The sequence below is a fragment of the Procambarus clarkii genome, chromosome 53 (genome assembly GCF_040958095.1).
Source record: "Procambarus clarkii isolate CNS0578487 chromosome 53, FALCON_Pclarkii_2.0, whole genome shotgun sequence".
NCBI classification, from domain to species: Eukaryota; Metazoa; Arthropoda; class Malacostraca; order Decapoda; family Cambaridae; genus Procambarus; species Procambarus clarkii.
This window is the reverse complement of record NC_091202.1, coordinates 23,476,627-23,500,426: the sequence shown is the minus strand read 5'-3', so window position 1 is coordinate 23,500,426 and position 23,800 is coordinate 23,476,627. Positions and strand designations below refer to the sequence as shown.

General features: G+C 43.1%; 4 protein-coding genes across 4 annotated transcripts in view; 1 reads left to right on the top strand and 3 right to left on the bottom strand.

Annotated features, from left to right (window-relative positions):
* Nucleotides 1-23,800, top strand: part of Sbat (LSMD1 domain-containing protein Sbat) — a 543,594-nt gene that overhangs the window by 242,566 nt on the left and 277,228 nt on the right. The gene's annotated exons all lie outside the window — the stretch shown is intronic.
* Nucleotides 4,056-5,483, bottom strand: LOC123767190 (S-antigen protein-like). Its single transcript, XM_045756762.1, has one exon. It carries the CDS (start codon nt 5,481-5,483, stop codon nt 4,056-4,058), a length of 1,428 nt encoding a protein of 475 aa, XP_045612718.1.
* On the bottom strand, nt 7,266-8,456 carry LOC123767191 (serine/arginine repetitive matrix protein 2-like). Its single transcript, XM_045756763.1, has one exon. The coding sequence runs from the start codon at nt 8,454-8,456 to the stop codon at nt 7,266-7,268; it is 1,191 nt and encodes a 396-aa protein (XP_045612719.1).
* LOC138352442 (uncharacterized) lies at nt 8,852-9,574 on the bottom strand. Its single transcript, XM_069304933.1, has one exon. The coding sequence runs from the start codon at nt 9,572-9,574 to the stop codon at nt 8,852-8,854; it is 723 nt and encodes a 240-aa protein (XP_069161034.1).

The window sequence follows — 23,800 nt, the reverse complement described above, 5'->3', positions numbered from 1 at the left end:
CCGCCCTTTTCCATGACTGTTACATCTAGAAAAGGCAGCTTCCCATCCTTTTCCGTCTCGTAAGTGAAACGCAGCACGGAACTCTGCTCAAATGCCTCCTTCAGCTCCTGCAGATGTCTGACATCAGGTACCTGTGTAAAAATGTCGTCAACATACCTGCAGTATATGGCCGGTTTCAAGTTCATGTCGACTAAGACTTTTTGCTCGATGGTACCCATGTAGAAGTTTGCAAACAGGACACCTAGGGGAGAACCCATAGCGACCCCATCTACTTGCTTATACATGTGCCCATCCGGGCTCAAGAAGGGTGCCTCTTTAGTACAAGCTTGGAGTAGTTTCCTCAGAATACTTTCTGGCATGTCAAGAGGAGTACAGGCTGGATCACGATACACTCTGTCGGCTATCATTCCGATTGTCTCGTCCACAGGTACGTTGGTAAACAGCGATTCTACGTCCAACGAGGCTCTTATCCCTGTGGCCCGTGCGCCCCGCAGTAAGTCCACAAATTCCTTTGGAGACTTCAGGCTGAAGGCGCAAGGAACATAAGGAGTCAGCAGGCCGTTGAGTCGCTTCGCCAATCTGTACGTGGGTGTGGGTATCTGGCTAATGATTGGCCGAAGTGGGTTTCCAGGCTTGTGCGTCTTGACATTTCCATACGCATATCCAGGTTTATATTCCCCAATGATCTTTGGCAGGTGGAGTCCGGATTTCTTGGCGTTCACAGTTTCGATCAGTTTGTCATCTTAGTTTGTCAGTTTCGATCATCTTATTTTTGGAGAAGTGATTTTTGATTTACCTCCAACAGTGAAGCATAATGTACGAAAGATTGAGAAAATTCGTGTTAGAATTATTAATCTTACTTTTTCGGTCATATTTAATAAAATATATATATATATATATATATATATATATATATATATATATATATATATATATTAGTATATTTTGGTAGCAGTCTTTCCTGTAGACATATATTATTAAATATGACCGAAAAAGTAAGATTAATAATTCAAACACGAATTTTCTCAATCTTTCGTACATTTCTTTTCACTGTTGGTGTTAATTCAAAAATCAATTCTCCAAAATTCCTTTTTATTTCTAGTCTGACGCGACACTTGAGCGCGTTTCGTAAAACTTATTACATTTTCAAAGACTTTAGTTACACATACACAACTGAATAGAACTTACACATCTCCGATTTGTTTATATCTACATTTGAGTGAGGTGGATGGGGTGAGGTGGTATTTAATAGGATTCGAACCTTAGACAGCCTGGTGCTCCAAATACCGGCGTATCCAGCACGTTATCCACTTGATCATTGCAGACTTTACACAAGTCGTTGATAGCCGAGGCTGTTTAACCAACGTCCCGACAGCACTCATTACGAACGCGAACAAGAATTGTTTTCATTTCAAGACTAATTCTTCTGTGAATGTCGACTCCCAGAACTACAAGCTTAAACCTTCTCATATGAGGTTGATTATACTCACATTGTAACACACCTGTTACAGCTGTGTTTGTGTGCTTGTAATACACCTGTTACAGCTGTGTTTGTGTCCTTGTAATACACCTGTTACAGCTGTGTTTGTGTGCTTGTAATACATGTATTACAGCTGTGTTTTTGTCCTTGTAATACACCTATTTACAGCTGTGTTTTTGTCCTTGTAATACACCTATTTACAGCTGTGTTTGTGTAGTCAAACACCTGCGTGACAGTTGTTAGGAGGACCATCAATGGTCTTATAAATAACTGTCCTCTTGTTAGTGTTCAGTCTCATTGTTTGTTTACACCTGGCTGGCTGGTGCACCTGTGGGACTCCGTCTATCCATCACCATCTATCCTGTGGGACTCCGTCTATCCATCACCATCTATCCTGTGGGACTCCGTCTATCCATCTCCATCTATCCTGTGGGACTCCGTCTATCCATCTCAATCTATCCTGTGGGACTCCGTCTATCCATCTCAATCTATCCTGTGGGACTCCATCTATCCATCTCCATCTATCCTGTGGGACTCCGTCTATCCATCTCCATCTATCCTGTGGGACTCCGTCTATCCATCTCAATCTATCCTGTGGGACTCCATCTATCCATCTCCATCTATCCTGTGGGACTAATGTGACCACACCATCTATCATAGTTCTCACGCCGGCTGTTATAACTAAGTGGTGTTCTAAGCTCTCCAGGAGAACATTATATTTTACGCGTAGATTAACAAGTCAAGTTTGGTGGAGAACAGGTTCAATTGTTCAGTTAATAACAGGGAGGGAGCTATGAGGAGGAAGCGCCAAGTCATTACGACTATATAGCACTTGGAAGGGGTCAGGATAAGGATTTGGGATGGGACGGGGGAAAGGAATGGTGCCCGACCACTTGGACAGTCGGGGATTGAACGCCGACCTGCATGAAGCGAGACCGTCGCTCTACCGTCCAGCCCAAGTGGTTGGGTTTAATAACAGGGAGAAAATTATTAAATAATAAATAAGTCCCAGCTTGTCCCAATGACCTGACGAAGTATATGATTCATTGTGTCGGGGACAGGCAGCCAGAGTGTAGTCATATACGTTAGGCTTATATAGAGGTCCCCCCCTCCCCCTCAAGGTCGAATTACTGACCCTGCCCAGGAGGTAACCCCCAACAAGCTGATTAACTCCTGAGTTCCTAATTACTGCTAGGTGAACAGGTGCATTAGGTGAAAGGAAATATGCCCAACCATATCTCTCTTGAGTGAGATTCAAACCCGGAATTCTCGATTGTGCGTCGAGAACGATCGAAATTCATCTAAGATGCTAACTCATCTAAGATTCTAATTCATCTAAGATTCTAATTCATCTAAGATGCTAATTCATCTAAGATGCTAACTCATCTAAGATTCTAATTCATCTAAGATTCTAATTCATCTAAGATGCTAACTCATCTAAGATTCTAATTCATCTAAGATTCTAATTCATCTAAGATGCTAACTCATCTAAGATGCTAACTCATCTAAGATTCTAATTCATCTAAGATTCTAATTCATCTAAGATGCTAATTCATCTAAGATTCTAATTCATCTAAGATTCTAATTCATCTAAGATTCTAATTCATCTAAGATTCTAATTCATCTAAGATTCTAATTCATCTAAGATGCTAACTCATCTAAGATTCTAATTCATCTAAGATGCTAATTCATCTAAGATGCTAATTCATCTAAGATGCTAACTCATCTAAGATTCTAATTCATCTAAGATTCTAATTCATCTAAGATGCTAATTCATCTAAGATGCTAATTCATCTAAGATTCTAATTCATCTAAGATTCTAATTCATCTAAGATTCTAATTCATCTAAGATTCTAATTCATCTAAGATTCTAATTCATCTAAGATGCTAATTTATCTAAGATTCTAATTCATCTAAGATTCTAATTCATCTAAGATTCTAATTCATCTAAGATTCTAATTCATCTAAGATTCTAATTCATCTAAGATTCTAATTCATCTAAGATTCTAATTCATCTAAGATTCTAATTCATCTAAGATTCTAATTCATCTAAGATTCTAATTCATCTAAGATTCTAATTCATCTAAGATGCTAATTTATCTAAGATGCTAATTCATCTAAGATTCTAGTTCATCTAAGATGCTAATTCCTCTAAGATTCTAATTCATCTAAGATGCTAATTCATCTAAGATTCTAATTCATCTAAGATGCTAATTCATCTAAGATTCTAATTCATCTAAGATGCTAATTCATCTAAGATTCTAATTCATCTAAGATGCTAATTCATCTAAGATTCTAATTCATCTAAGATGCTAATTCATCTAAGATGCTAATTCATCTAAGATTCTAATTCATCTAAGATGCTAATTCATCTAAGATTCTAATTCATCTAAGATGCTAACTCATCTAAGATGCTAACTCATCTAAGAATGATGGTAGGCACTAACCGCTCTACAACTGAAACTGGGCAAGATGATGGAGGCTGGGAGCCTGTTCGTCAAGGGAGTCATGACCGCCTTTGATTCATTAGAGGAGACGTGTCATGTTTCCTGCTCCCCATTGTCTAGGCTGGTCACTACTTGGTGGAGGGCCAGTCGTCTTGGTGCCTGGAGTGCCAGTCGTCTTGGTGCCTGGAGTGCCAGTCGTCTTGGTGCCTGGAGTGCCAGGGGGCTTGGTGCCTGGAGTGCCAGTCGTCTTGGTGCCTGGAGTGCCAGGGGGCTTGGTGCCTGGAGTGCCAGGGGGCTTGGTGCCTGGAGTGCCAGTGGCTTGGTGCCTGGAGTGCCAGTGGGCTTGGTGCCTGGAGTGCCAGGGGCTTGGTGCCTGGAGTGCCAGGGGGCTTGGTGCCTGGAGTGCCAGTGGGCTTGGTGCCTGGAGTGCCAGTGGGCTTGATGCCTGGAGTACCAGGGGGCTTGGTGCCTGGAGTGCCAGTGGGCTTGGTGCCTGGAGTGCCAGGGGGCTTGGTGCCTGGAGTGCCAGGGGGCTTGGTGCCTGGAGTGCCAGTGGGCTTGGTGCCTGGAGTGCCAGTGGGCTTGGTGCCTGGAGTGCCAGGGGGCTTGGTGCCTGGAGTGCCAGGGGGCTTGGTGCCTGGAGTGCCAGTCGTCTTGGTGCCTGGAGTGCCAGGGGGCTTGGTGCCTGGAGTGCCAGTCGTCTTGGTGCCTGGAGTGCCAGGGGGCTTGGTGCCTGGAGTGCCAGTCGTCTTGGTGCCTGGAGTGCCAGGGGGCTTGGTGCCTGGAGTGCCAGTGGGCTTGGTGCCTGGAGTGCCAGTCGTCTTGGTGCCTGGAGTGCCAGTGGTCTTGGTGCCTGGAGTGCCAGGGGGCTTGGTGCCTGGAGTGCCAGTCGTCTTGGTGCCTGGAGTGCCAGTGGTCTTGGTGCCTGGAGTGCCAGGGGGCTTGGTGCCTGGAGTGCCAGGGGGCTTGGTGCCTGGAGTGCCAGTGGGCTTGGTGCCTGGAGTGCCAGTGGGCTTGGTGCCTGGAGTGCCAGGGGGCTTGGTGCCTGGAGTGCCAGGGGGCTTGGTGCCTGGAGTGCCAGTCGTCTTGGTGCCTGGAGTGCCAGGGGGCTTGGTGCCTGGAGTGCCAGTCGTCTTGGTGCCTGGAGTGCCAGGGGGCTTGGTGCCTGGAGTGCCAGTCGTCTTGGTGCCTGGAGTGCCAGGGGGCTTGGTGCCTGGAGTGCCAGTGGGCTTGGTGCCTGGAGTGCCAGTCGTCTTGGTGCCTGGAGTGCCAGGGGGCTTGGTGCCTGGAGTGCCAGGGGGCTTGGTGCCTGGAGTGCCAGTGGGCTTGGTGTCTGGAGTGCCAGTGGGCTTGGTGCCTGGAGTGCCAGGGGGCTTGGTGCCTGGAGTGCCAGGGGGCTTGGTGCCTGGAGTGCCAGTGGGCTTTGTGCCTGGAGTGCCAGGGGGCTTGGTGCCTGGAGTGCCAGTGGGCTTGGTGCCTGGAGTGCCAGGGGGCTTGGTGCCTGGAGTGCCAGTGGTGCCTTGTCTCTCTCCAGGGCTTCTGATTGGCCGCCTCATCCCTTGGTGATTGTAGCTTTCACTATCTTTAATCTCTCCAACTCAGCTCTAGATCGGCTCCAGGTCACTTGAACACCGTTATAAATTATGTAAATATATTTCAACATGTAGAAAACATACATGACCCTTCGAGGTTAATAAAATTTTCAAGTCACTTGACCCAGAATGAGAAATTTCATCAAAATTACATAACTGGAACTTTTATGTGAGAACATTGTTAAGTTCGGTAAATTACAATTGGGATTTTATATAAAATATTTGGATTTAATCACTGTGATTCACTGGTGTAATTGTAAGAAATATTCCAGAAATTATGTCAGTTTTGTTGTGAGATCAAGAAGACTGTTGTTGTCCTTGGCTCGACGCCCATCAACATCAGTCGTGCTGGGGTTGTGAGCACAGTTGTGAGCCAGGGTTGTGAGCACAGTTGTGAGCCAGGGTTGTGAGACCAGTGGTGAGCCAGGGTTGTGAGACCAGTGGTGATCCAGGGTTGTGAGACCAGTGGTGATCCAGGGTTGTGAGCACAGTTGTGATCCAGGGTTGTGAGCACAGTTGTGAGCCAGGGTTGTGAGACCAGTGGTGATCCAGGGTTGTGAGACCAGTGGTGATCCATGGTTGTGAGACCAGTTGTGATCCAGGGTTGTGAGCACAGTTGTGATCCAGGGTTGTGAGACCAGTGGTGATCCAGGGTTGTGAGCACAGTTGTGATCCAGGGTTGTGAGACCAGTTGTGATCCAGGGTTGTGAGTACAGTTGTGATCCAGGGTTGTAAGACCAGTTGTGATCCAGGGTTGTGAGACCAGTTGTGATCCAGGGTTGTGAGACCAGTTGTGATCCAGGGTTGTGAGACCAGTTGTGATCCAGGGTTGTAAGACCAGTTGTGATCCAGGGTTGTGAGACCAGTTGTGAGCCAGGGTTGTGAGACCAGTGGTGAGCCAGGGTTGTGAGACCAGTGGTGATCCAGGATTGGGAGCACAGTTGTGATCCAGGGTTGTGAGACCAGTGGTGATCCAGGGTTGTGATCACAGTGGTGATCCAGGGTTGTGAGCACAGTTGTGATCCAGGGTTGTGAGCACAGTGGTGATCCAGGGTTGTGAGACCAGTTGTGATCCAGGGTTGTGAGCACAGTGGTGATCCAGGGTTGTGAGCACAGTGGTGATCCAGGGTTGTGAGCACAGTTGTGATCCAGGGTTGTGAGACCAGTTGTGATCCAGGGTTGTGAGCACAGTGGTGATCCAGGGTTGTGAGCACAGTTGTGATCCAGGGTTGTGAGCACAGTTGTGATCCAGGGTTGTGAGACCAGTTGTGATCCAGGGTTGTGAGACCAGTTGTGATCCAGGGTTGTGAGACCAGTGGTGATCCAGGGTTGTGGATAATTCACAACATCCTCACTTCAAGACTCTCAAAAGACTGTATTTCCAGAACATTACAACAGTTTCAGAAAGTGAAGAGCAAGTTACATATGGAATATATGGTTAAATTTTAAGGATTACAGTAACATTTTTCAGGTGTGTAATCTTAATGTTTCAGGTGTGTAATCTTAAAGTTTCAGGTGTGTACCAGTTAATTTCAGGTATATATGAGCGTGTTATAAAAAGAAATATGAATAAATTTCTGGAATGTGAGAATAATTTTCAGAATAATTTTCCTTCGTGAATTAATATATTTCACGAATGAAGGAATAAATATTTGGAATGAAAAGGACCAAAAAATCTTTGAGATTTTTTAAAATATCTTCCAAATATATGAGGCGTTGGAGAAGAGATAATTTCCAGGTCTGACATCAAGCGGAGTGGAAGCTAAGAGTTCCGGTGGCAATGTGGGTCTTGGAGGGGTCTTGGAGGAGTCTTGGAGGTGTCTTGGAGGAGTCTTGGAGGTGTCTTGGAGGTGTCTTGGAGGGGTCTTGGAGTCTTGGAGGTGTTTTGGAGGAGTCTTGGAGGTGTCTTGGAGAAGTCTTGGAGGTGTTTTGGAGGAGTCTTGGAGGTGTCTTGGAGGTGTCTTGGAGGAGTCTTGGAGGTGTCTTGGAGGTGCCTTGGAGTCTTGGAGGTGTCTTGGAGGGGTCTTGGAGGTGTCTTGGAGGTGTCTTGGAGTCTTGGAGGTGTCTTGGAGGAGTCTTGGAGGTGTCTTGGAGGTGTCTTGGAGTCTTGGAGGTGTCTTGGAGAAGTCTTGGAGGTGTTTTGGAGGAGTCTTGGAGGTGTCTTGGAGGTGTCTTGGAGGAGTCTTGGAGGTGTCTTGGAGGTGCCTTGGAGTCTTGGAGGTGTCTTGGAGGGGTCTTGGAGGTGTCTTGGAGGTGTCTTGGAGTCTTGGAGGTGTCTTGGAGGAGTCTTGTAGGTGTCTTGGAGGTGTCTTGGAGTCTTGGAGGTGTCTTGGAGGAGTCTTGGAGGTGTCTTGGAGTCTTGGAGGTGTCTTGGAGGAGTCTTGGAGGTGTCTTGGAGGTGTCTTGGAGTCTTGGAGGTGTCTTGGAGGAGTCTTGGAGGTGTCTTGGAGGTGTCTTGGAGTCTTGGAGGTGTCTTGGAGGAGTCTTGGAGGTGTCTTGGAAGGGTCTTGGAGGAGTCTTTGAGGTGTCTTGGATGGATCTTGGAGGAATCTTGGAGGGGTCTTGGAGGGGTCTTAGAGGAGTCTTGGAGGTGTCTTGGAGAGGTCTTGGAGATGTCTTGGAGGTGTCTTGGAGGAGTCTTGAAGGTGTCTTGGAGGAGTCTTGGAGGTGTCTTGGAGGGGTCTTGGAGGTGCATTGGAGGTCTCTTGGAGGGGTCTTGGAGGAGTCTTGGAGGTGTCTTGGAGGGGTCTTAGAGGAGTCTTGGAGGTGTCTTGGATGGATCTTGGAGGAATCTTGGAGGGGTCTTGGAGGGGTCTTAGAGGAGTCTTGGAGGTGTCTTGGAGAGGTCTTGGAGATGTCTTGGAGGTGTCTTGGAGGAGTCTTGAAGGTGTCTTGGAGGAGTCTTGGAGGTGTCTTGGAGGGGTCTTGGAGGTGCATTGGAGGTCTCTTGGAGGGGTCTTGGAGGAGTCTTGGAGGTGTCTTGGAGGGATCTTGGAGGAATCTTGGAGGGGTCTTGGAGGGGTCTTAGAGGAGTCTTGGAGGTGTCTTGGAGAGGTCTTGGAGATGTCTTGGAGGTGTCTTGGAGGAGTCTTGGAGGTGTCTTGGAGGTGTCTTGGAGGAGTCTTGGAGGTGTCTTGGAGGGGTCTTGGAGGTGTATTGGAGGTCTCTTGGAGGTCTCTTGGAGGGGTCTTGGAGGAGTCTTGGAGGTGTCTTGGAAGGGTCTTGGAAGTGTCTTGAAGGAGTCTTGGAGGAGTCTTGGAGGAGTCTTGGAGGAGTCATGAAAGAGTCTTGGAGGTGTCTTGGAGGGGCCTTGGAGGTGTCTTGGAGGGGTCTTAGAGGGGTCTTGGAGGAGTCTTGGATGTGTCTTGGAGGTGTCTTGGAGGAGTCTTGGAGGTGTCTTGGAGGGGTCTTAGAGGGGTATTGGAGGAGTCTTGGAGGTGTCTTGGAGGAGTCTTGGAGGTGTCTTGGAGGAGTCTTGGAGGTGTCTTGGAGGTGTCTTGGAGGTGTCTTGGAGGAGTCATGAAAGAGTCTTGGAGGTGTCTTGGAGGGGCCTTGGAGGTGTCTTGGAGGGGTCTTAGAGGAGTCTTGGATGTGTCTTGGAGGTGTCTTGGAGGAGTCTTGGAGGTGTCTTGGAGGGGTCTTAGAGGGGTATTGGAGGAGTCTTGGAGGTGTCTTGGAGGAGTCTTGGAGGTGTCTTGGAGGAGTCTTGGAGGTGTCTTGGAGGTGTCTAGGAGGGGTCTTGGAGGAGTCTTGGAGGTGTCTTGGAGGTGTCTACGAGGGGTCTTGGAGGAGTCTTGGAGGTGTCTTGGAGGTGTCCTGGAGGTCTCTTGGGGGGGTCTTGGAGGGGTCTTGGAGGGGTCTTGGAGGAGTTTTGGAGGAGTCTTAGAGGTGTCTTGGAGGGGTCTTAGAGGGGTCTTGGAGGTGTCTTGGAGGTGTCTTGGAGGAGTCTTGGAGGGCTCTTGGAGGTGTTTACTTATATTAATATTATCTAATTCACTTCGTTTCATAAACGAAGATTCCGTAATATTTCTGTCAGTAACTAATTTATGCTCCATAGTTTTGCCTGAATTAGTCCAGTCAATTGAATAGTTACGATCTCTGAAGTAAACAAACAATGCATTGAGCTCTTGACCTGTTCTTAAACTACATTTGTGTCCTTATGTTCCCTTGGTCAAGATGTCAACACCTGTCAAACCAACACAAAAATTATCACAATCTTAATGTGTGTGTGTGTATAGATACAATACGCTAGTATTGTAGCATACACATACACAAAATGTATTAAACCAAGCCACAAATACATAAACTTAGAGACCTGCTTCCCTTTCCCAAACTCCCACTAAAGACGTGTTTCACCATTCTGCTCAGCTCGCCATCAGTGAAGAGGCTCCTGCTGCCTCGCCTCCTGCCTCGCCTGCCCTAAACCCACTTGTCGCACCAGTAATATTTCTAAGTGACGTGTTTCTGGCTCCTGGGCTGGCTACTGCCTCATCTTGCTAATGGAAAAGCTTTCAAGTTGTTGTACCCCAACACAGTTTACTATATGTATATAATGTTCATTATATATATATATATGTGTGTGTGTATCCTTCTTCCAGCCAGATATAGTACTCCCTTCCTTATTATATATACATAGTACTTCCCTTCCTTCCTTATATATATATATATATATATATATATATATATATATATATATATATATATATATATATATATATATATATATATATATATATATATATATATATATATATATTGGTGTATACTGGCAGCAGGTTTTCTTTCAAACATGTTTCATTGAATATGACCGCATATTCTGTATTTATTATTTTCTGGTTTAGGGCTTCTATCCCTCTAACTATTTTCTTAGCATCAGGGCTTAATTGAAATCTCGTTGGTCCTGGGTAAGATCATAAGAAGTCAGGTTAAAGTAGCCATCTTTAGGACGAGGGATTTTTAGCTGTCCACCGTTTAGGGATGTTAACTTACGGAGCCAGTGTTCTCAATGCTTATATTCGTCGAGCGCTTACCCACTGCTCTGAATGGAGCAACGTGAGTAGAGAGTTTGAAAGAGTAACTCAGGTATTGGTGAACAACGGATATAGCAACGCGGAAATAAACGCTGCTATAAGAAGACACTTGGACCGTTGGTATAATTCAGAACCTAGAACAGAAACCACAACACCCCCAATAAAATTATATTACAAATCAACCATGCACAGTGAACATATAAAAGAGGAAAGAATAATGAAAGAAATAATCCGTAAAGGAGTAAAAAGCACTACTCCTAACCAAAACATAAACCTGATAATATTCTACAAAACCAAGAAGACTTCCGAACTCCTTATCAAAAACAGCCCGAAGCCGACGGAGAACCCTCTACAGCAGTCAAGCGTTGTATACATGTACACTTGCCCCCACGAAGGATGTAACCTTCAATGTAAGTACATAGGTATGACGTCGACCAAGCTGACGAGGCGTTTGACATGCCATCTTCAATCTGGTGCCCCTAGGAATCACATGAGACAAGCCCATGACATTACTCTAACAAGAGAAATGTTGAACAAGAATACTTGCATAATAGACAAAACCCAAGATTCAAGAAGATTACAAATTCTTGAGGCAATTCACATAAGAATAGAGCGACCTACCATGAACACCCAAATCACGGAACTATTTACTCTACCCACCATGAGAGTAAGGACAAGACAAGAACATATCGATGCCAACACAGAAGACAATGTCCAACATAACAGGCCAATTACACTGGATTAATCTTTGTGTTTAGATAGGAGATGCCTCGTATGGGCCAATAAGCCTTCTGCAGCCCCTATGTTTATCCCTTATGTATCCCCCCATGTTTTCACCTTAATTGTATTATCACCTGACCTAATGCGGGTATAAAATCAACTAGTATTGTAAGATCTGTTCACTTGAGAATGAACCATGGAGGTTCGAAACGTCGTGCAAATTATACAAATAAGTGTAATACACTCTATAGTAAATCACTTCTCTTTTTCACCTTAAAAGTACGAAAATGAGTTTTGGAGAACTCCTATTTCAATTAAGCCCTGATGCTAAGAAAATAGTTAGAGGGATAGAAGCCCTAAACCAGAAAATAATAAATACAGAATATGCGGTCATATTCAATGAAACATATATATATATATATATATATATATATATATATATATATATATATATATATATATATATATATATATATATATATATATATATATATATATAACTGAAAACTCACACCCCAGAAGTGACTCGAACCCATACTCCCAGAAGCAACGCAACTGGTATGTACAAGACGCCTTAATCCACTTGACCATCACGACCGGACAAAATGAGGTGATAGCCGAGGCTATATGAACCACCCCACCGCCGGCACTCGGATAGTTATCTTGGGCATAGCATTTTACCAAATCACCTCATTCTTTGGGGCACACGTGAGGAACACAAATGCGAACAAGCCTGAATGGTCCCCAGGACATATGCAACTGAAAACTCACACCCCAGAAGTGACTCGAACCCATACTCCCAGAAGCAACGCAACTGGTATGTACAAGACGCCTTAATCCACTTGACCATCACGACCGGACAAAATGAGGTGATAGCCGAGGCTATATGAACCACCCCACCGCCGGCACTCGGATAGTTATCTTGGGCATAGCATTTTACCAAATCACCTCATTCTTTGGGGCACACGTGAGGAACACAAATGCGAACAAGCCTGAATGGTCCCCAGGACATATGCAACTGAAAACTCACACCCCAGAAGTGACTCGAACCCATACTCCCAGAAGCAACGCAACTGGTATGTACAAGACGCCTTAATCCACTTGACCATCACGACCGGACAAAATGAGGTGATAGCCGAGGCTATATGAACCACCCCACCGCCGGCACTCGGATAGTTATCTTGGGCATAGCATTTTACCAAATCACCTCATTCTTTGGTGAGCCTCGGCTATCACCTCATTTTGTCCGGTCGTGATGGTCAAGTGGATTAAGGCGTCTTGTACATACCAGTTGCGTTGCTTCTGGGAGTATGGGTTCGAGTCACTTCTGGGGTGTGAGTTTTCAGTTGCATATGTCCTGGGGACCATTCAGGCTTGTTCGCATTTGTGTTCCTCACGTGTGCCCCAAAGAATGAGGTGATTTGGTAAAATGCTATGCCCAAGATAACTATCCGAGTGCCGGCGGTGGGGTGGTTCATATAGCCTCGGCTATCACCTCATTTTGTCCGGTCGTGATGGTCAAGTGGATTAAGGCGTCTTGTACATACCAGTTGCGTTGCTTCTGGGAGTATGGGTTCGAGTCACTTTTGGGGTGTGAGTTTTCAGTTGCATATGTCCTGGGGACCATTCAGGCTTGTTCGCATTTGTGTTCCTCACGTGTGCCCCAAAGAATGAGGTGATTTGGTAAAATGCTATGCCCAAGATAACTATCCGAGTGCCGGCGGTGGGGTGGTTCATATAGCCTCGGCTATCACCTCATTTTGTCCGGTCGTGATGGTCAAGTGGATTAAGGCGTCTTGTACATACCAGTTGCGTTGCTTCTGGGAGTATGGGTTCGAGTCACTTCTGGGGTGTGAGTTTTCAGTTGCATATGTCCTGGGGACCATTCAGGCTTGTTCGCATTTGTGTTCCTCACGTGTGCCCCAAAGAATGAGGTGATTTGGTAAAATGCTATGCCCAAGATAACTATCCGAGTGCCGGCGGTGGGGTGGTTCATATAGCCTCGGCTATCACCTCATTTTGTCCGGTCGTGATGGTCAAGTGGATTAAGGCGTCTTGTACATACCAGTTGCGTTGCTTCTGGGAGTATGGGTTCGAGTCACTTCTGGGGTGTGAGTTTTCAGTTGCATATGTCCTGGGGACCATTCAGGCTTGTTCGCATTTGTGTTCCTCACGTGTGCCCCAAAGAATGAGGTGATTTGGTAAAATGCTATGCCCAAGATAACTATCCGAGTGCCGGCGGTGGGGTGGTTCATATAGCCTCGGCTATCACCTCATTTTGTCCGGTCGTGATGGTCAAGTGGATTAAGGCGTCTTGTACATACCAGTTGCGTTGCTTCTGGGAGTATGGGTTCGAGTCACTTCTGGGGTGTGAGTTTTCAGTTGCATATGTCCTGGGGACCATTCAGGCTTGTTCGCATTTGTGTTCCTCACGTGTGCCCCAAAGAATGAGGTGATTTGGTAAAATGCTATGCCCAAGATAACTATCCGAGTGCCGGCGGTGGGGTGGTTCATATAGCCTCGGCTATCACCTCATTTTGTCCGGTCGTGATGGTCAAGTGGATTAAGGCGTCTTGTACATACCAGTTGCGTTGCTTCTGGGAGTATGGGTTCGAGTCACTTCTGGGGTGTGAGTTTTCAGTTGCATATGTCCTGGGGACCATTCAGGCTTGTTCGCATATATATATATATATATATATATATATATATATATATATATATATATATATATATATATATATATATATATATATATATATATATATATATATATATATATATAACTTTTTAGACACTCAACCCACCAGGGGACTCGAACACTGGCCAACAAGGTGGCAGTTGCATGCTGTATCCACTACACCATACTTCAAAGCCATAAGAGAGGTAGGAATTCTGGGGTATTTACCCCAGAATACCCCAGAATTACCCAAGAATAATTAATTCTGGGGTAATACCCCAGAATTCCTACCTCTCTTATGGCTTTGAAGTATGGTGTAGTGGATACAGCATGCAACTGCCACCTTGTTGGCCAGTGTTCGAGTCCCCTGGTGGGTTGAGTGTCTAAAAAGTTATAAACTTCAGCTACTGGAATAGGGTAGTCTGTGCATTAAGCATTTGGCACTGAGTTTTCCCATATAACAGGAACCGATGAAAGAGCATTAGAGGTCCCACACTATCTCATTGCCTGGGAGAGGATTGGAGTTCTGGTTGGTTAAATACCCCAGAATTCCTCCCTCTCTTATGGCTTTGAAGTATGGTGTAGTGGATACAGCATGCAACTGCCACCTTGTTGGCCAGTGTTCGAGTCCCCTGGTGGGTTGAGTGTCTAAAAAGTTATAAACTTCAGCTACTGGAATAGGGTAGTCTGTGCATATATATATATATATATATATATATATATATATATATATATATATATATATATATATATATATATATATATATATATATATATATATATATATATATATATATATATATATATATATATATATTATGGTAGCAGTCTTTCTTGTAAACATATGTTGTTGAATATGACCGAAAGGGTAAGATTAATGATTCTAACACGAATCTTCTCAATATTTTTATGTTTTTCTTCAATGCCGAAGGTAGTTGACAATTAACTCTCCAAAGTTCATTTTCACACTTTATGGTCTGACGCCTAGAAGCGTTTCGCAAGACACTTCTTACATTTTCAAAGACAGTTTTACATACTCTGTTGATGCTTATATTCGTTTTTGGGGTGACGTGATACAGGACACGAATCAATGGGTACATTGGATGTTTTATCTTCCTGCTTCTATGTTGGTTCAGGGTCTTAAAGTGGGTAGAATGTAATTGTGTGTTAATTGGCTGGTGATTGTTGGGGTTGACTTTTTGATGTGTAGTGCCTCGCTGATGTCGAGTCTCCTTCTGTCGTTGTGTCTGTTGATAACGTCTGTGTTGGTTGTTAAGATGTCTCTGATGATGGTCTGGTTGTGTGAGGAGATAATATGTTCCTTGATGGAGCCCTGTTGTTTGTGCATTGTTAATCACCTAGAGAGAGACGTTGTTGTCTTGCCTATATACTGAGATCTTTGGGGCTGACAGTCCCCAAGTGGGTATGTGAAGACATAGACGACGTTGGTTTGTTAAGGCGTTCTGTTTGGTGTCTGGAGAGCTCGTCATGAGTAGGTTGGCCGTCTTCTTGTTTTTGTAGTAAATTATCAATTGTATCTTCTGATTTTTGTCTGTAGGGATAACTTTCCTATTAATAATATCTTTCATGACACTTTCCTCCGTTTTATGAGCTGTGGAAAAGAAGTTCCTGCAAAATAGTCTAATAGGGGGTATAGGTGTTGTGTTAGTTGTCTCTTCAGAGGTTGCATGGCGTTTCACCTTTCTTTTTATGACGTCTTCAACATAACCGTTAGAGAAGCCGTTATTAACTAGCACCTGCCTTACCCTAAAGAGTTCTTCATCGACTTACTTCCATCCTGTGCTGTGGCTGAGAGCACGGTCGACATAAGCGTTAACAACACTCCTCTTGTACCTGTCTGGGCAGTCACTGTTGGCATTGAGGCACATTCCTATGTTTGTTTCCTTAGTGTAGACTGCAGTGTGGAAACCTCCGCTCCTTTCCATGACTGTTACATCTAGAAAGGGCAGCTTCCCATCCTTCTCCATCTCGTAAGTGAAACTAGCCCAGCCAACACAGAGGCTGGGCTAGTAGTCTTGGGAGAGGCTGGGCTAGTAGTCTTGTAAGAGGCTGGGCTAGTAGTCTTGTAAGAGGCTGGGCTAGTAGTCTTGGGAGAGACTGGGCTAGTAGTCTTGTAAGAGGCTGGGCTAGTAGTCTTGTAAGAGGCTGGGCTAGTAGTCTAGGAAGAGACTGGGCTAGTAGTCTTGTAAGAGGCTGGACTAGTAGTCTAGGAAGAGACTGGGCTAGTAGTCTTGTAAGAGGCTGGGGTAGTAGTCTTGTAAGAGGCTGGGCTAGTAGTCTTGTAAGAGGCTGGGCTAGTAGTCTTGTAAGAGGCTGGGCTAGTAGTCTAGGAAGAGACTGGGCTAGTAGTCTTGTAAGAGGCTGGGCTAGCAGTCTTGGGAGAGGCTGGGCTAGTAGTCTTGTAAGAGGCTGGGCTAGTAGTCTTGTAAGAGGCTGGGCTAGTAGTCTTGGGAGAGGCTGGGCTAGTAGTCTTGTAAGAGGCTGGGCTAGCAGTCTTGGGAGAGGCTGGGCTAGCAGTCTTGTAAGAGGCTGGGCTAGTAGTCTTGTAAGAGGCTGGGCTAGTAGTCTTGGGAGAGGCTGGGCTAGTAGTCTTGTAAGAGGCTGGGCTAGTAGTCTTGTAAGAGGCTGGGCTAGTAGTCTTGTAAGAGGCTGGGCTAGCAGTCTTGTAAGAGGCTGGGCTAGCAGTCTTGTAAGAGGCTGGGCTAGTAGTCTAGTAAGAGGCTGGGCTAGCAGTCTTGTAAGAGGCTGGGCTAGTAGTCTTGTAAGAGGCTGGGCTAGTAGTCTTGTAAGAGGCTGGGCTAGTAGTCTTGTAAGAGGCTGGGCTAGTAGTCTTGTAAGAGGCTGGACTAGTAGTCTTGTAAGAGGCTGGGCTAGTAGTCTTGTAAGAGGCTGGGCTAGTAGTCTTGTAAGAGGCTGGGCTAGCAGTCTTGTAAGAGGCTGGGCTAGCAGTCTTGTAAGAGGCTGGGCTAGTAGTCTAGTAAGAGGCTGGGCTAGCAGTCTTGTAAGAGGCTGGGCTAGCAGTCTTGTAAGAGGCTGGGCTAGCAGTCTTGTAAGAGGCTGGGCTAGCAGTCTTGGGAGAGGCTGGGCTAGTAGTCTTGTGAGAGGCTGGGCTAGCAGTCTTGGGAGAGGCTGGGCTAGTAGTCTTGTAAGAGGCTGGGCTAGTAGTCTTGTGAGAGGCTGGGCTAGTAGTCTTGTAAGAGGCTGGGCTAGTAGTCTTGGGAGAGGCTGGGCTAGTAGTCTTGTAAGAGGCTGGGCTAGCAGTCTTGTAAGAGGCTGGGCTAGTAGTCTTGTAAGAGGCTGGGCTAGTAGTCTTGTAAGAGGCTGGGCTAGCAGTCTTGTAAGAGGCTGGGCTAGTAGTCTTGTAAGAGGCTGGGCTAGTAGTCTTGTAAGAGGCTGGGCTAGTAGTCTTGTAAGAGGCTGGGCTAGCAGTCTTGTAAGAGGCTGGGCTAGTAGTCTAGGAAGAGTCTTGCCTAGTAATTTTGGAAGAGTTTGGCTAGTATTTATCGAAGAGTCCTGGCTAGTAATTTTGTGAACAATCAAGATATTTTCCTATTTATCCCTCTGCCACAATTAAATTCTTCTCAGCTTCGGTAAGGTTGACGATGCATTTAAGAGATACGTGTATTTTTATAGGCCTAGTGAAAATTACCTAAAATTGAGGAAGGAAATATAATTGGACATTTTCAAGAGGAAACTAGATTTATTCCTCCAAGGAGTGCCGGACCAACCGGGCTGTGGTGGGTATGTGGGCCTGCGGGCCGCTCCAAGCAACAGCCTGGTGGACCAAACTCTCACAAGTCGAGCCTGGCCTCGGGCCGGGCTTGGGGAGTAGAAGAACTCCCAGAACCCCATCAACCAGGTATCAACCAGTTCTTCTCTGAATGCAGACCCCCCCCCCCAGGCCTGCCTGCAGCCACTCTGTGCTAGTGGCTAGTTCATGAGGATAACTAGGACTCAGCGGCCAGATTCACGAAGCAGTGACGCAAGCACTTAGGAACCTGTACATCTTTTCTCAATCTTTGGCGGCTTTGTTTACAATTATTAAACAGTTCATGAGCTCCGAAGCACCAGGAGGCTGTTTATAACAATAACAACAGTTGATTGGCAAGTTTTCACGCTTGTAAACTGTTTAATAAATGTAAAACCAAAAGCCGTCAAAGATTGAGAAAAGATGTACAGGTTCATAAGTACTTGTGTAACCGCTTCGTGAATCTGGCCCCAGATCTGGGGTACGAATCGGAGAGTAACAGGAAGTTAATGTTTCCGGCTGGCAAGGTCTTGATGCTCTCTCGTGTTCCTTAGCTTCACTTTCCGGGAAGTTTCCTGTCTTAGCCAGTCTGTTTAGTCAGACTTGTTTCAGTAATTTCTATGTCTTAGCTAGTTTTGTGTCTTTAGTTGCTAGTTTTGTGGCTAGTTTTGTGTCTTTAGTTGTTAGTTTTGTGTCTTTAGTTGGTAGTTTTGTGGCTAGTTTTGTGTCTTTAGTTGTTAGTTTTGTGTCTTTATTTGTTAGTTTTGTGTTTTTAGTTGCTAGTTTTGTGTCTTTAATTGTTAGTTTTGTGTCTTTAGTTGTTAGTTTTGTGTCTTTAGTTGCTAGTTTTGTGTCTTTAATTGTTAGTTTTGTGTCTTTAGTTGTTAATTTGTGTCTTTAGTTGTTAATTTGTGTCTTTAGTTGTTAGTTTTGTGTCTTTAGTTGTTAGTTTTGTGTCTTTAGTTGTCAGATGTGACTTTAGTTGTCAGATGTGACTTTAGTTGTCAGATGTGACTTTAGTTGTCAGATGTGACTTTAGTTGTCAGATGTGACTTTAGTTGTCAGATGTGACTTTAGTTGTCAGATGTGACTTTAGTTGTCAGATGTGTCTTTAGTTGTCAGATGTGACTTTAGTTGTCAGATGTGACTTTAGTTGTCAGATGTGACTTTAGTTGTCAGATGTGACTTTAGTTGTCAGATGTGTCTTTAGTTGTCAGATGTGACTTTAGTTGTCAGATGTGTCTTTAGTTGTCACATGTGACTTTAGTTGTCAGATGTGACTTTAGTTGTCAGATGTGACTTTAGTTGTCACATGTGACTTTAGTTGTCACATGTGACTTTAGTTGTCACATGTGACTTTAGTTGTCACATGTGACTTTAGTTGTCACATGTGACTTTAGTTGTCACATGTGACTTTAGTTGTCACATGAGTAGTGGGATTGATGACTACGACCGGCTATTTTCATTTTTTCCACAGCCGGTCGTAGCTTCAGGGGTTTTTGATAGCTACGACCGGCTTTTTTCATTTTTTCCAAAGCCGGTCGTAGCTTCAGGGGTTTTTCCTGTTTTTTTTCCCTATGTCGGTCGTAGCATCTGGGGTTTTTCCTGTTTTTTTCCAAAGCCGGTCGTAGCTTCATGGGTTTTTCTGAATTTTTTTGTTCCCATGCCGGTCGTAGCATCATAGTTTTTTGTTCCTAGGGATTAAAAAGCTGGTCCCTGGCATCCCCAAATTTCGTTGGCTTAGTGACCCTGCACAGACATTGCTAATGGTCAATGACGTCACCAGGTAGCCGCTCAGCATTCCTGCACCGACATGTTCGAGGAGATTAAAAAGCCGGTCGTAGCATCATGGGTTTTGCGATACAACAGTATCCTTGAAACCTAATATAAAATACCATCATCCCTAGTCTATTTTTAATTTCATATTTACTTCCAACCATCACCCATTACATTTATCAAAGGGAAACAAGTATGTGAGGGAAGAACATAACTTCAGCACTGCAAGAAGTTATGTGTGTATTTTCAAGTTCGTCCCCTGCTGCCTATATTTACCCAGGTCTTTTTCCTAAATATAAATATTTTTCGAGTTCTTCCCCTGTTACCTATATTCACCCAGGTCTTTTTCCTAAATATATAACTTATCCAATTCATTCCTGTTCTGTTTCATGTTGATACGTATAATGGGTCATTAATATTCCCCTTTACTATGACCATTCAGTCACACGTCTATCATGTCACCCCTATTTCTTCTTCATCATCGTCGTTCTAGAGAAGCACTGCAAGAAGTTATGTATGTATTTTCAAGTTCGTCCCCTGTTACCTATATTTACCCAGGTCTTTTTCCTAAATATAAAACTTATTCAATTCATGCCTATTCTGTTTCATGTTGATACGTATAATAGGTTATTAATATTCCCCTTTACTATGACCATTCAGTCGCACCTCTATCATGTCACCCCTATTTCTTCTTCGTCATCTTCATTCTAGAGAATGTAATTTGAGCTTTGACAATCTTTCTTGAAGGATCGTTTTATTATGCATAGGGCAAAAAATAAAATGAAAAAACTGCTATCATTCATTTATATGAAAAAACAGAGCCCTGGGCATTGGCGATTTCAATGCGTTTTCAGTAGTAACCAATATTGTCCTTAACCTCACACACGTCTCACATTCGCTCAAAACATACCTCCCACACCTTGCTATGGCATATAACAAATAAAAAAATCTCATTCAGTAAAAGCAAGCCTCTCATATTTTAAAATAAGGCCTTCTGCGGCGCAAGGCGCGCTAAATGCCGATCCCAGGAGGTTCACACATAAGTGTGAACTCTTAATCTGGCTTAATACCTCACCTATACTCTGTGCTTCATCAGAGTTGATATTCAGCTACAATAGCTCGTATTTTGGCTCATTGCTTATATTTTCTGTTATTCATAAACCCGATCAAACCTTCCTAACCTAACCTATCCTAACTTATTATATATAACAAACAAATACATCCTACAGAACAGTTATTGTTGTTGTTTAGTGACATCGTGAAAAGCGACCTCAGGTATAGGGATAATGTATTGATGGTCATTAGCATATAGGTGTGAAGGTATTACAGCACCTTACTGGTCAACTATGTATGACGTCACCAGACAACCAATGCGACCTTTGGCGTCCTACTGGCATGAGTATTTGATGTTATTATTCAAAAATGACTAGACTATCCATCCCCACCTAACCTAATCAGAGGTATAAGAATATACATTTTAGTCATCCACAACTGTAATCATTATTCAGTGATAAGTTCAAAAGTATAACAGAAGCCCAAATGTCATACTGCTATTTAAGCAGAATCGTACATCTGGCAGCATAGCAGGTGAGCTGAACATAAGAATAAAGGTAACTGCAGAGGTCCTATTGGCCCATACGAGGCAGCTCCTATATATTTCCACCCAATCTCATTCATGTCCACCCTATGCTTAAAACAACCAAGGGATCCCACTTAAAGTATTAGTTTACAATAATAGTTTTAATAAATAGCTCTTATTCTAGTTTTATACACAACAGCAATTATGAAAACCCTATATCTAGATATTCTACTATAATCCACAAGTAGTTACCACACATCTGGCAGTACAGCGGATTAGTGGCTGTGTTCATAGGCTAGTCAACTGTCCTCACATCCATCAAATAGCTATCCAAATGTCGCACCTCAATTCATCCATCTAGCAACTCAGCTGGATGTTAGCCACTATATTCATAGGCTAATCATTTCTACACCTCAAAAAATCCTAGTCTTCCTGCGCAAATCAGCTAACTTGTTTCTAAACCAACACTCGCAAAATACAATCATGCATACCTACACATACTTCAAAACCTATGCATTCATAGAGAATAGCCTAGTTTTTGCCACCATTTCCCCATTAATCAGATGTAATTTATGCCATACACACAGAAAATATAGCATTTACACACCAAATATGCCATTTATGCACAAAATATATTATTTACACTCAAAATATACCATCACATAAAAAAAAAATATGAGATTTTCATACAAAATATGTCAGTTGCAAACAAAAATATACCATTTACACAATATTGCATGTACACTCAGAGTATGACATTTACACAAAGTACGGTATTTTGCACAAATATATCAAAATGCTTATGCATTTAGACAATAAAAAATGCACTTTAACTAAAATTACACAATTTCACAAACGTAATTTTCACAAAATACCCACACATTGTCTCATAAACCAAAATACACTTACACCATAAAGATCTATTTTATCAAATTACAGAGCTTACACAAAATACACAATTTTCACACACAAATACAGTTTCACCAGTTACACTTCAACATATTAAAAACACAACTTGCATAAATGCACTATTATCACAAAAATTATTACACAGTTTGTGTAATTATTTTACATCTTTGCACAATTAATACAAGAAAACTTGCTATATAATTACTCAGCTTGCACAATGACAATCAATACCCAAAGGTATAAATAAACAATCCATCCATATGCAATTACACAACATGCGCAATTAATACACAACTTATACAATATTACACATCTTTCATAATTATTACACACAACTTGCACAAATGCATATCTAGCACAAATACGTGCAATACATAACTACCCCAAATATGAAAATACACAACTAGCATAAATACACGATTTACACAAATACAATTGCGACATTTACACAACTAGCTCAAAAATATAATCAATACACAACTTACCAAAATATGAACAATACATAACTAGCACATATTCATTAAATCCACAACTATGCAATTTCCGCAAAAACATATACAATTAATACATACAACTTGCACAAAACAATACACAATTTATAGAAATATAATCAATACATAATTTCAATAATCATACAACATATGCAAAATACATAATTTGCACAATTAATACACAAGTATATTAATTGTGCTATATATGTACAAACACAACCAACTGGGTCAAACAATACACAATTTGCATGATATTTTTCTGGGTATATTTAGGACATTAATTATAATATGCTGAGTTTAACCAACTCCCCAAAAGTCAGAATTTCACATATAAAAATGTTTCTTATAACTTCCAATGAGCTCAATATATAACACATTCTTTTCCATTAAGATATCAACATTATTAGTGCTAAACTATTCATCTAACATATGTCCACTGTTTTTATGTCTTATTAATACCTTCCTTGTTACATTCTCTCCAATCAGACCACCATATTTATGTATTTATTCAAACCATCTAACAGACTTATTTGTTCTAGTCTTAGTTATGTTAGGGCAGGTGGGGTTAGATAGAGTCAGTATTTTCTATGATAATTTTAGACAAATTTGCTATATCTTATCAAAATGCATCCTGTTAAAACTTAAATTCATCTAAATCTATCATAAATATACTTATACTACGCAAATTTGACTAAATTCTACCTAGCTAAACTTACTAAATATGAGCATCCCATATCCTCACATACAAGCCTATGTCACCTCTGTCCATACATTATATGAGTCTGCCATATAGCACGAACCCCAAATAGGAAAATTTACGCTATTTCATAAACATACTAGTTCATTACCCTAAGATATTATATATGTCCTTCCCTACACGACCTCACCAAACCTGACCTAGCATATCCAACCCTGGATTTGGTTAAAGTTGGCAAAATGTATGCTATGCCACCTAAATTTCACCAAATTTAAGGTAATTTCCACCAAATATACCCAAATGTTGTGTATCATAGCATCGCCAAAGCCCATTTTCTCCTATTCCATACTACCCTACACAACCTCACCCAACCTGACCTAGCATATCCAAACCTGGATGTGGTTTAAGTCGGCGAAATTCATGCTATGCCACCTAAATTTGACCAAATATACCCAATGTTTCATATCACAGCACTGCCAAAGCCCATTTTTACCTACATTTTCTCCTATTCCATCCTACCCTATGCAACCTTACCTAACCTATCCTACCATATCAAAACAAAGATTTGGTTAAAGTCGGCGAAATTTAAGCTATCCCACCTAAATTCTATCTAATTTAAGGCAATTCCCACCA

What these genes read in the sequence shown, in the direction of transcription:
- LOC123767190 (XM_045756762.1), bottom strand. Translation starts at nt 5,483, where the DNA reads ATGAGGCGGCCAATCAGAAGCCCTGGAGAGAGACAAGGCACCACTGGC.
- LOC123767191 (XM_045756763.1), bottom strand. Translation starts at nt 8,456, where the DNA reads ATGCACCTCCAAGACCCCTCCAAGACACCTCCAAGACTCCTCCAAGAC.
- LOC138352442 (XM_069304933.1), bottom strand. Translation starts at nt 9,574, where the DNA reads ATGGAGCATAAATTAGTTACTGACAGAAATATTACGGAATCTTCGTTT.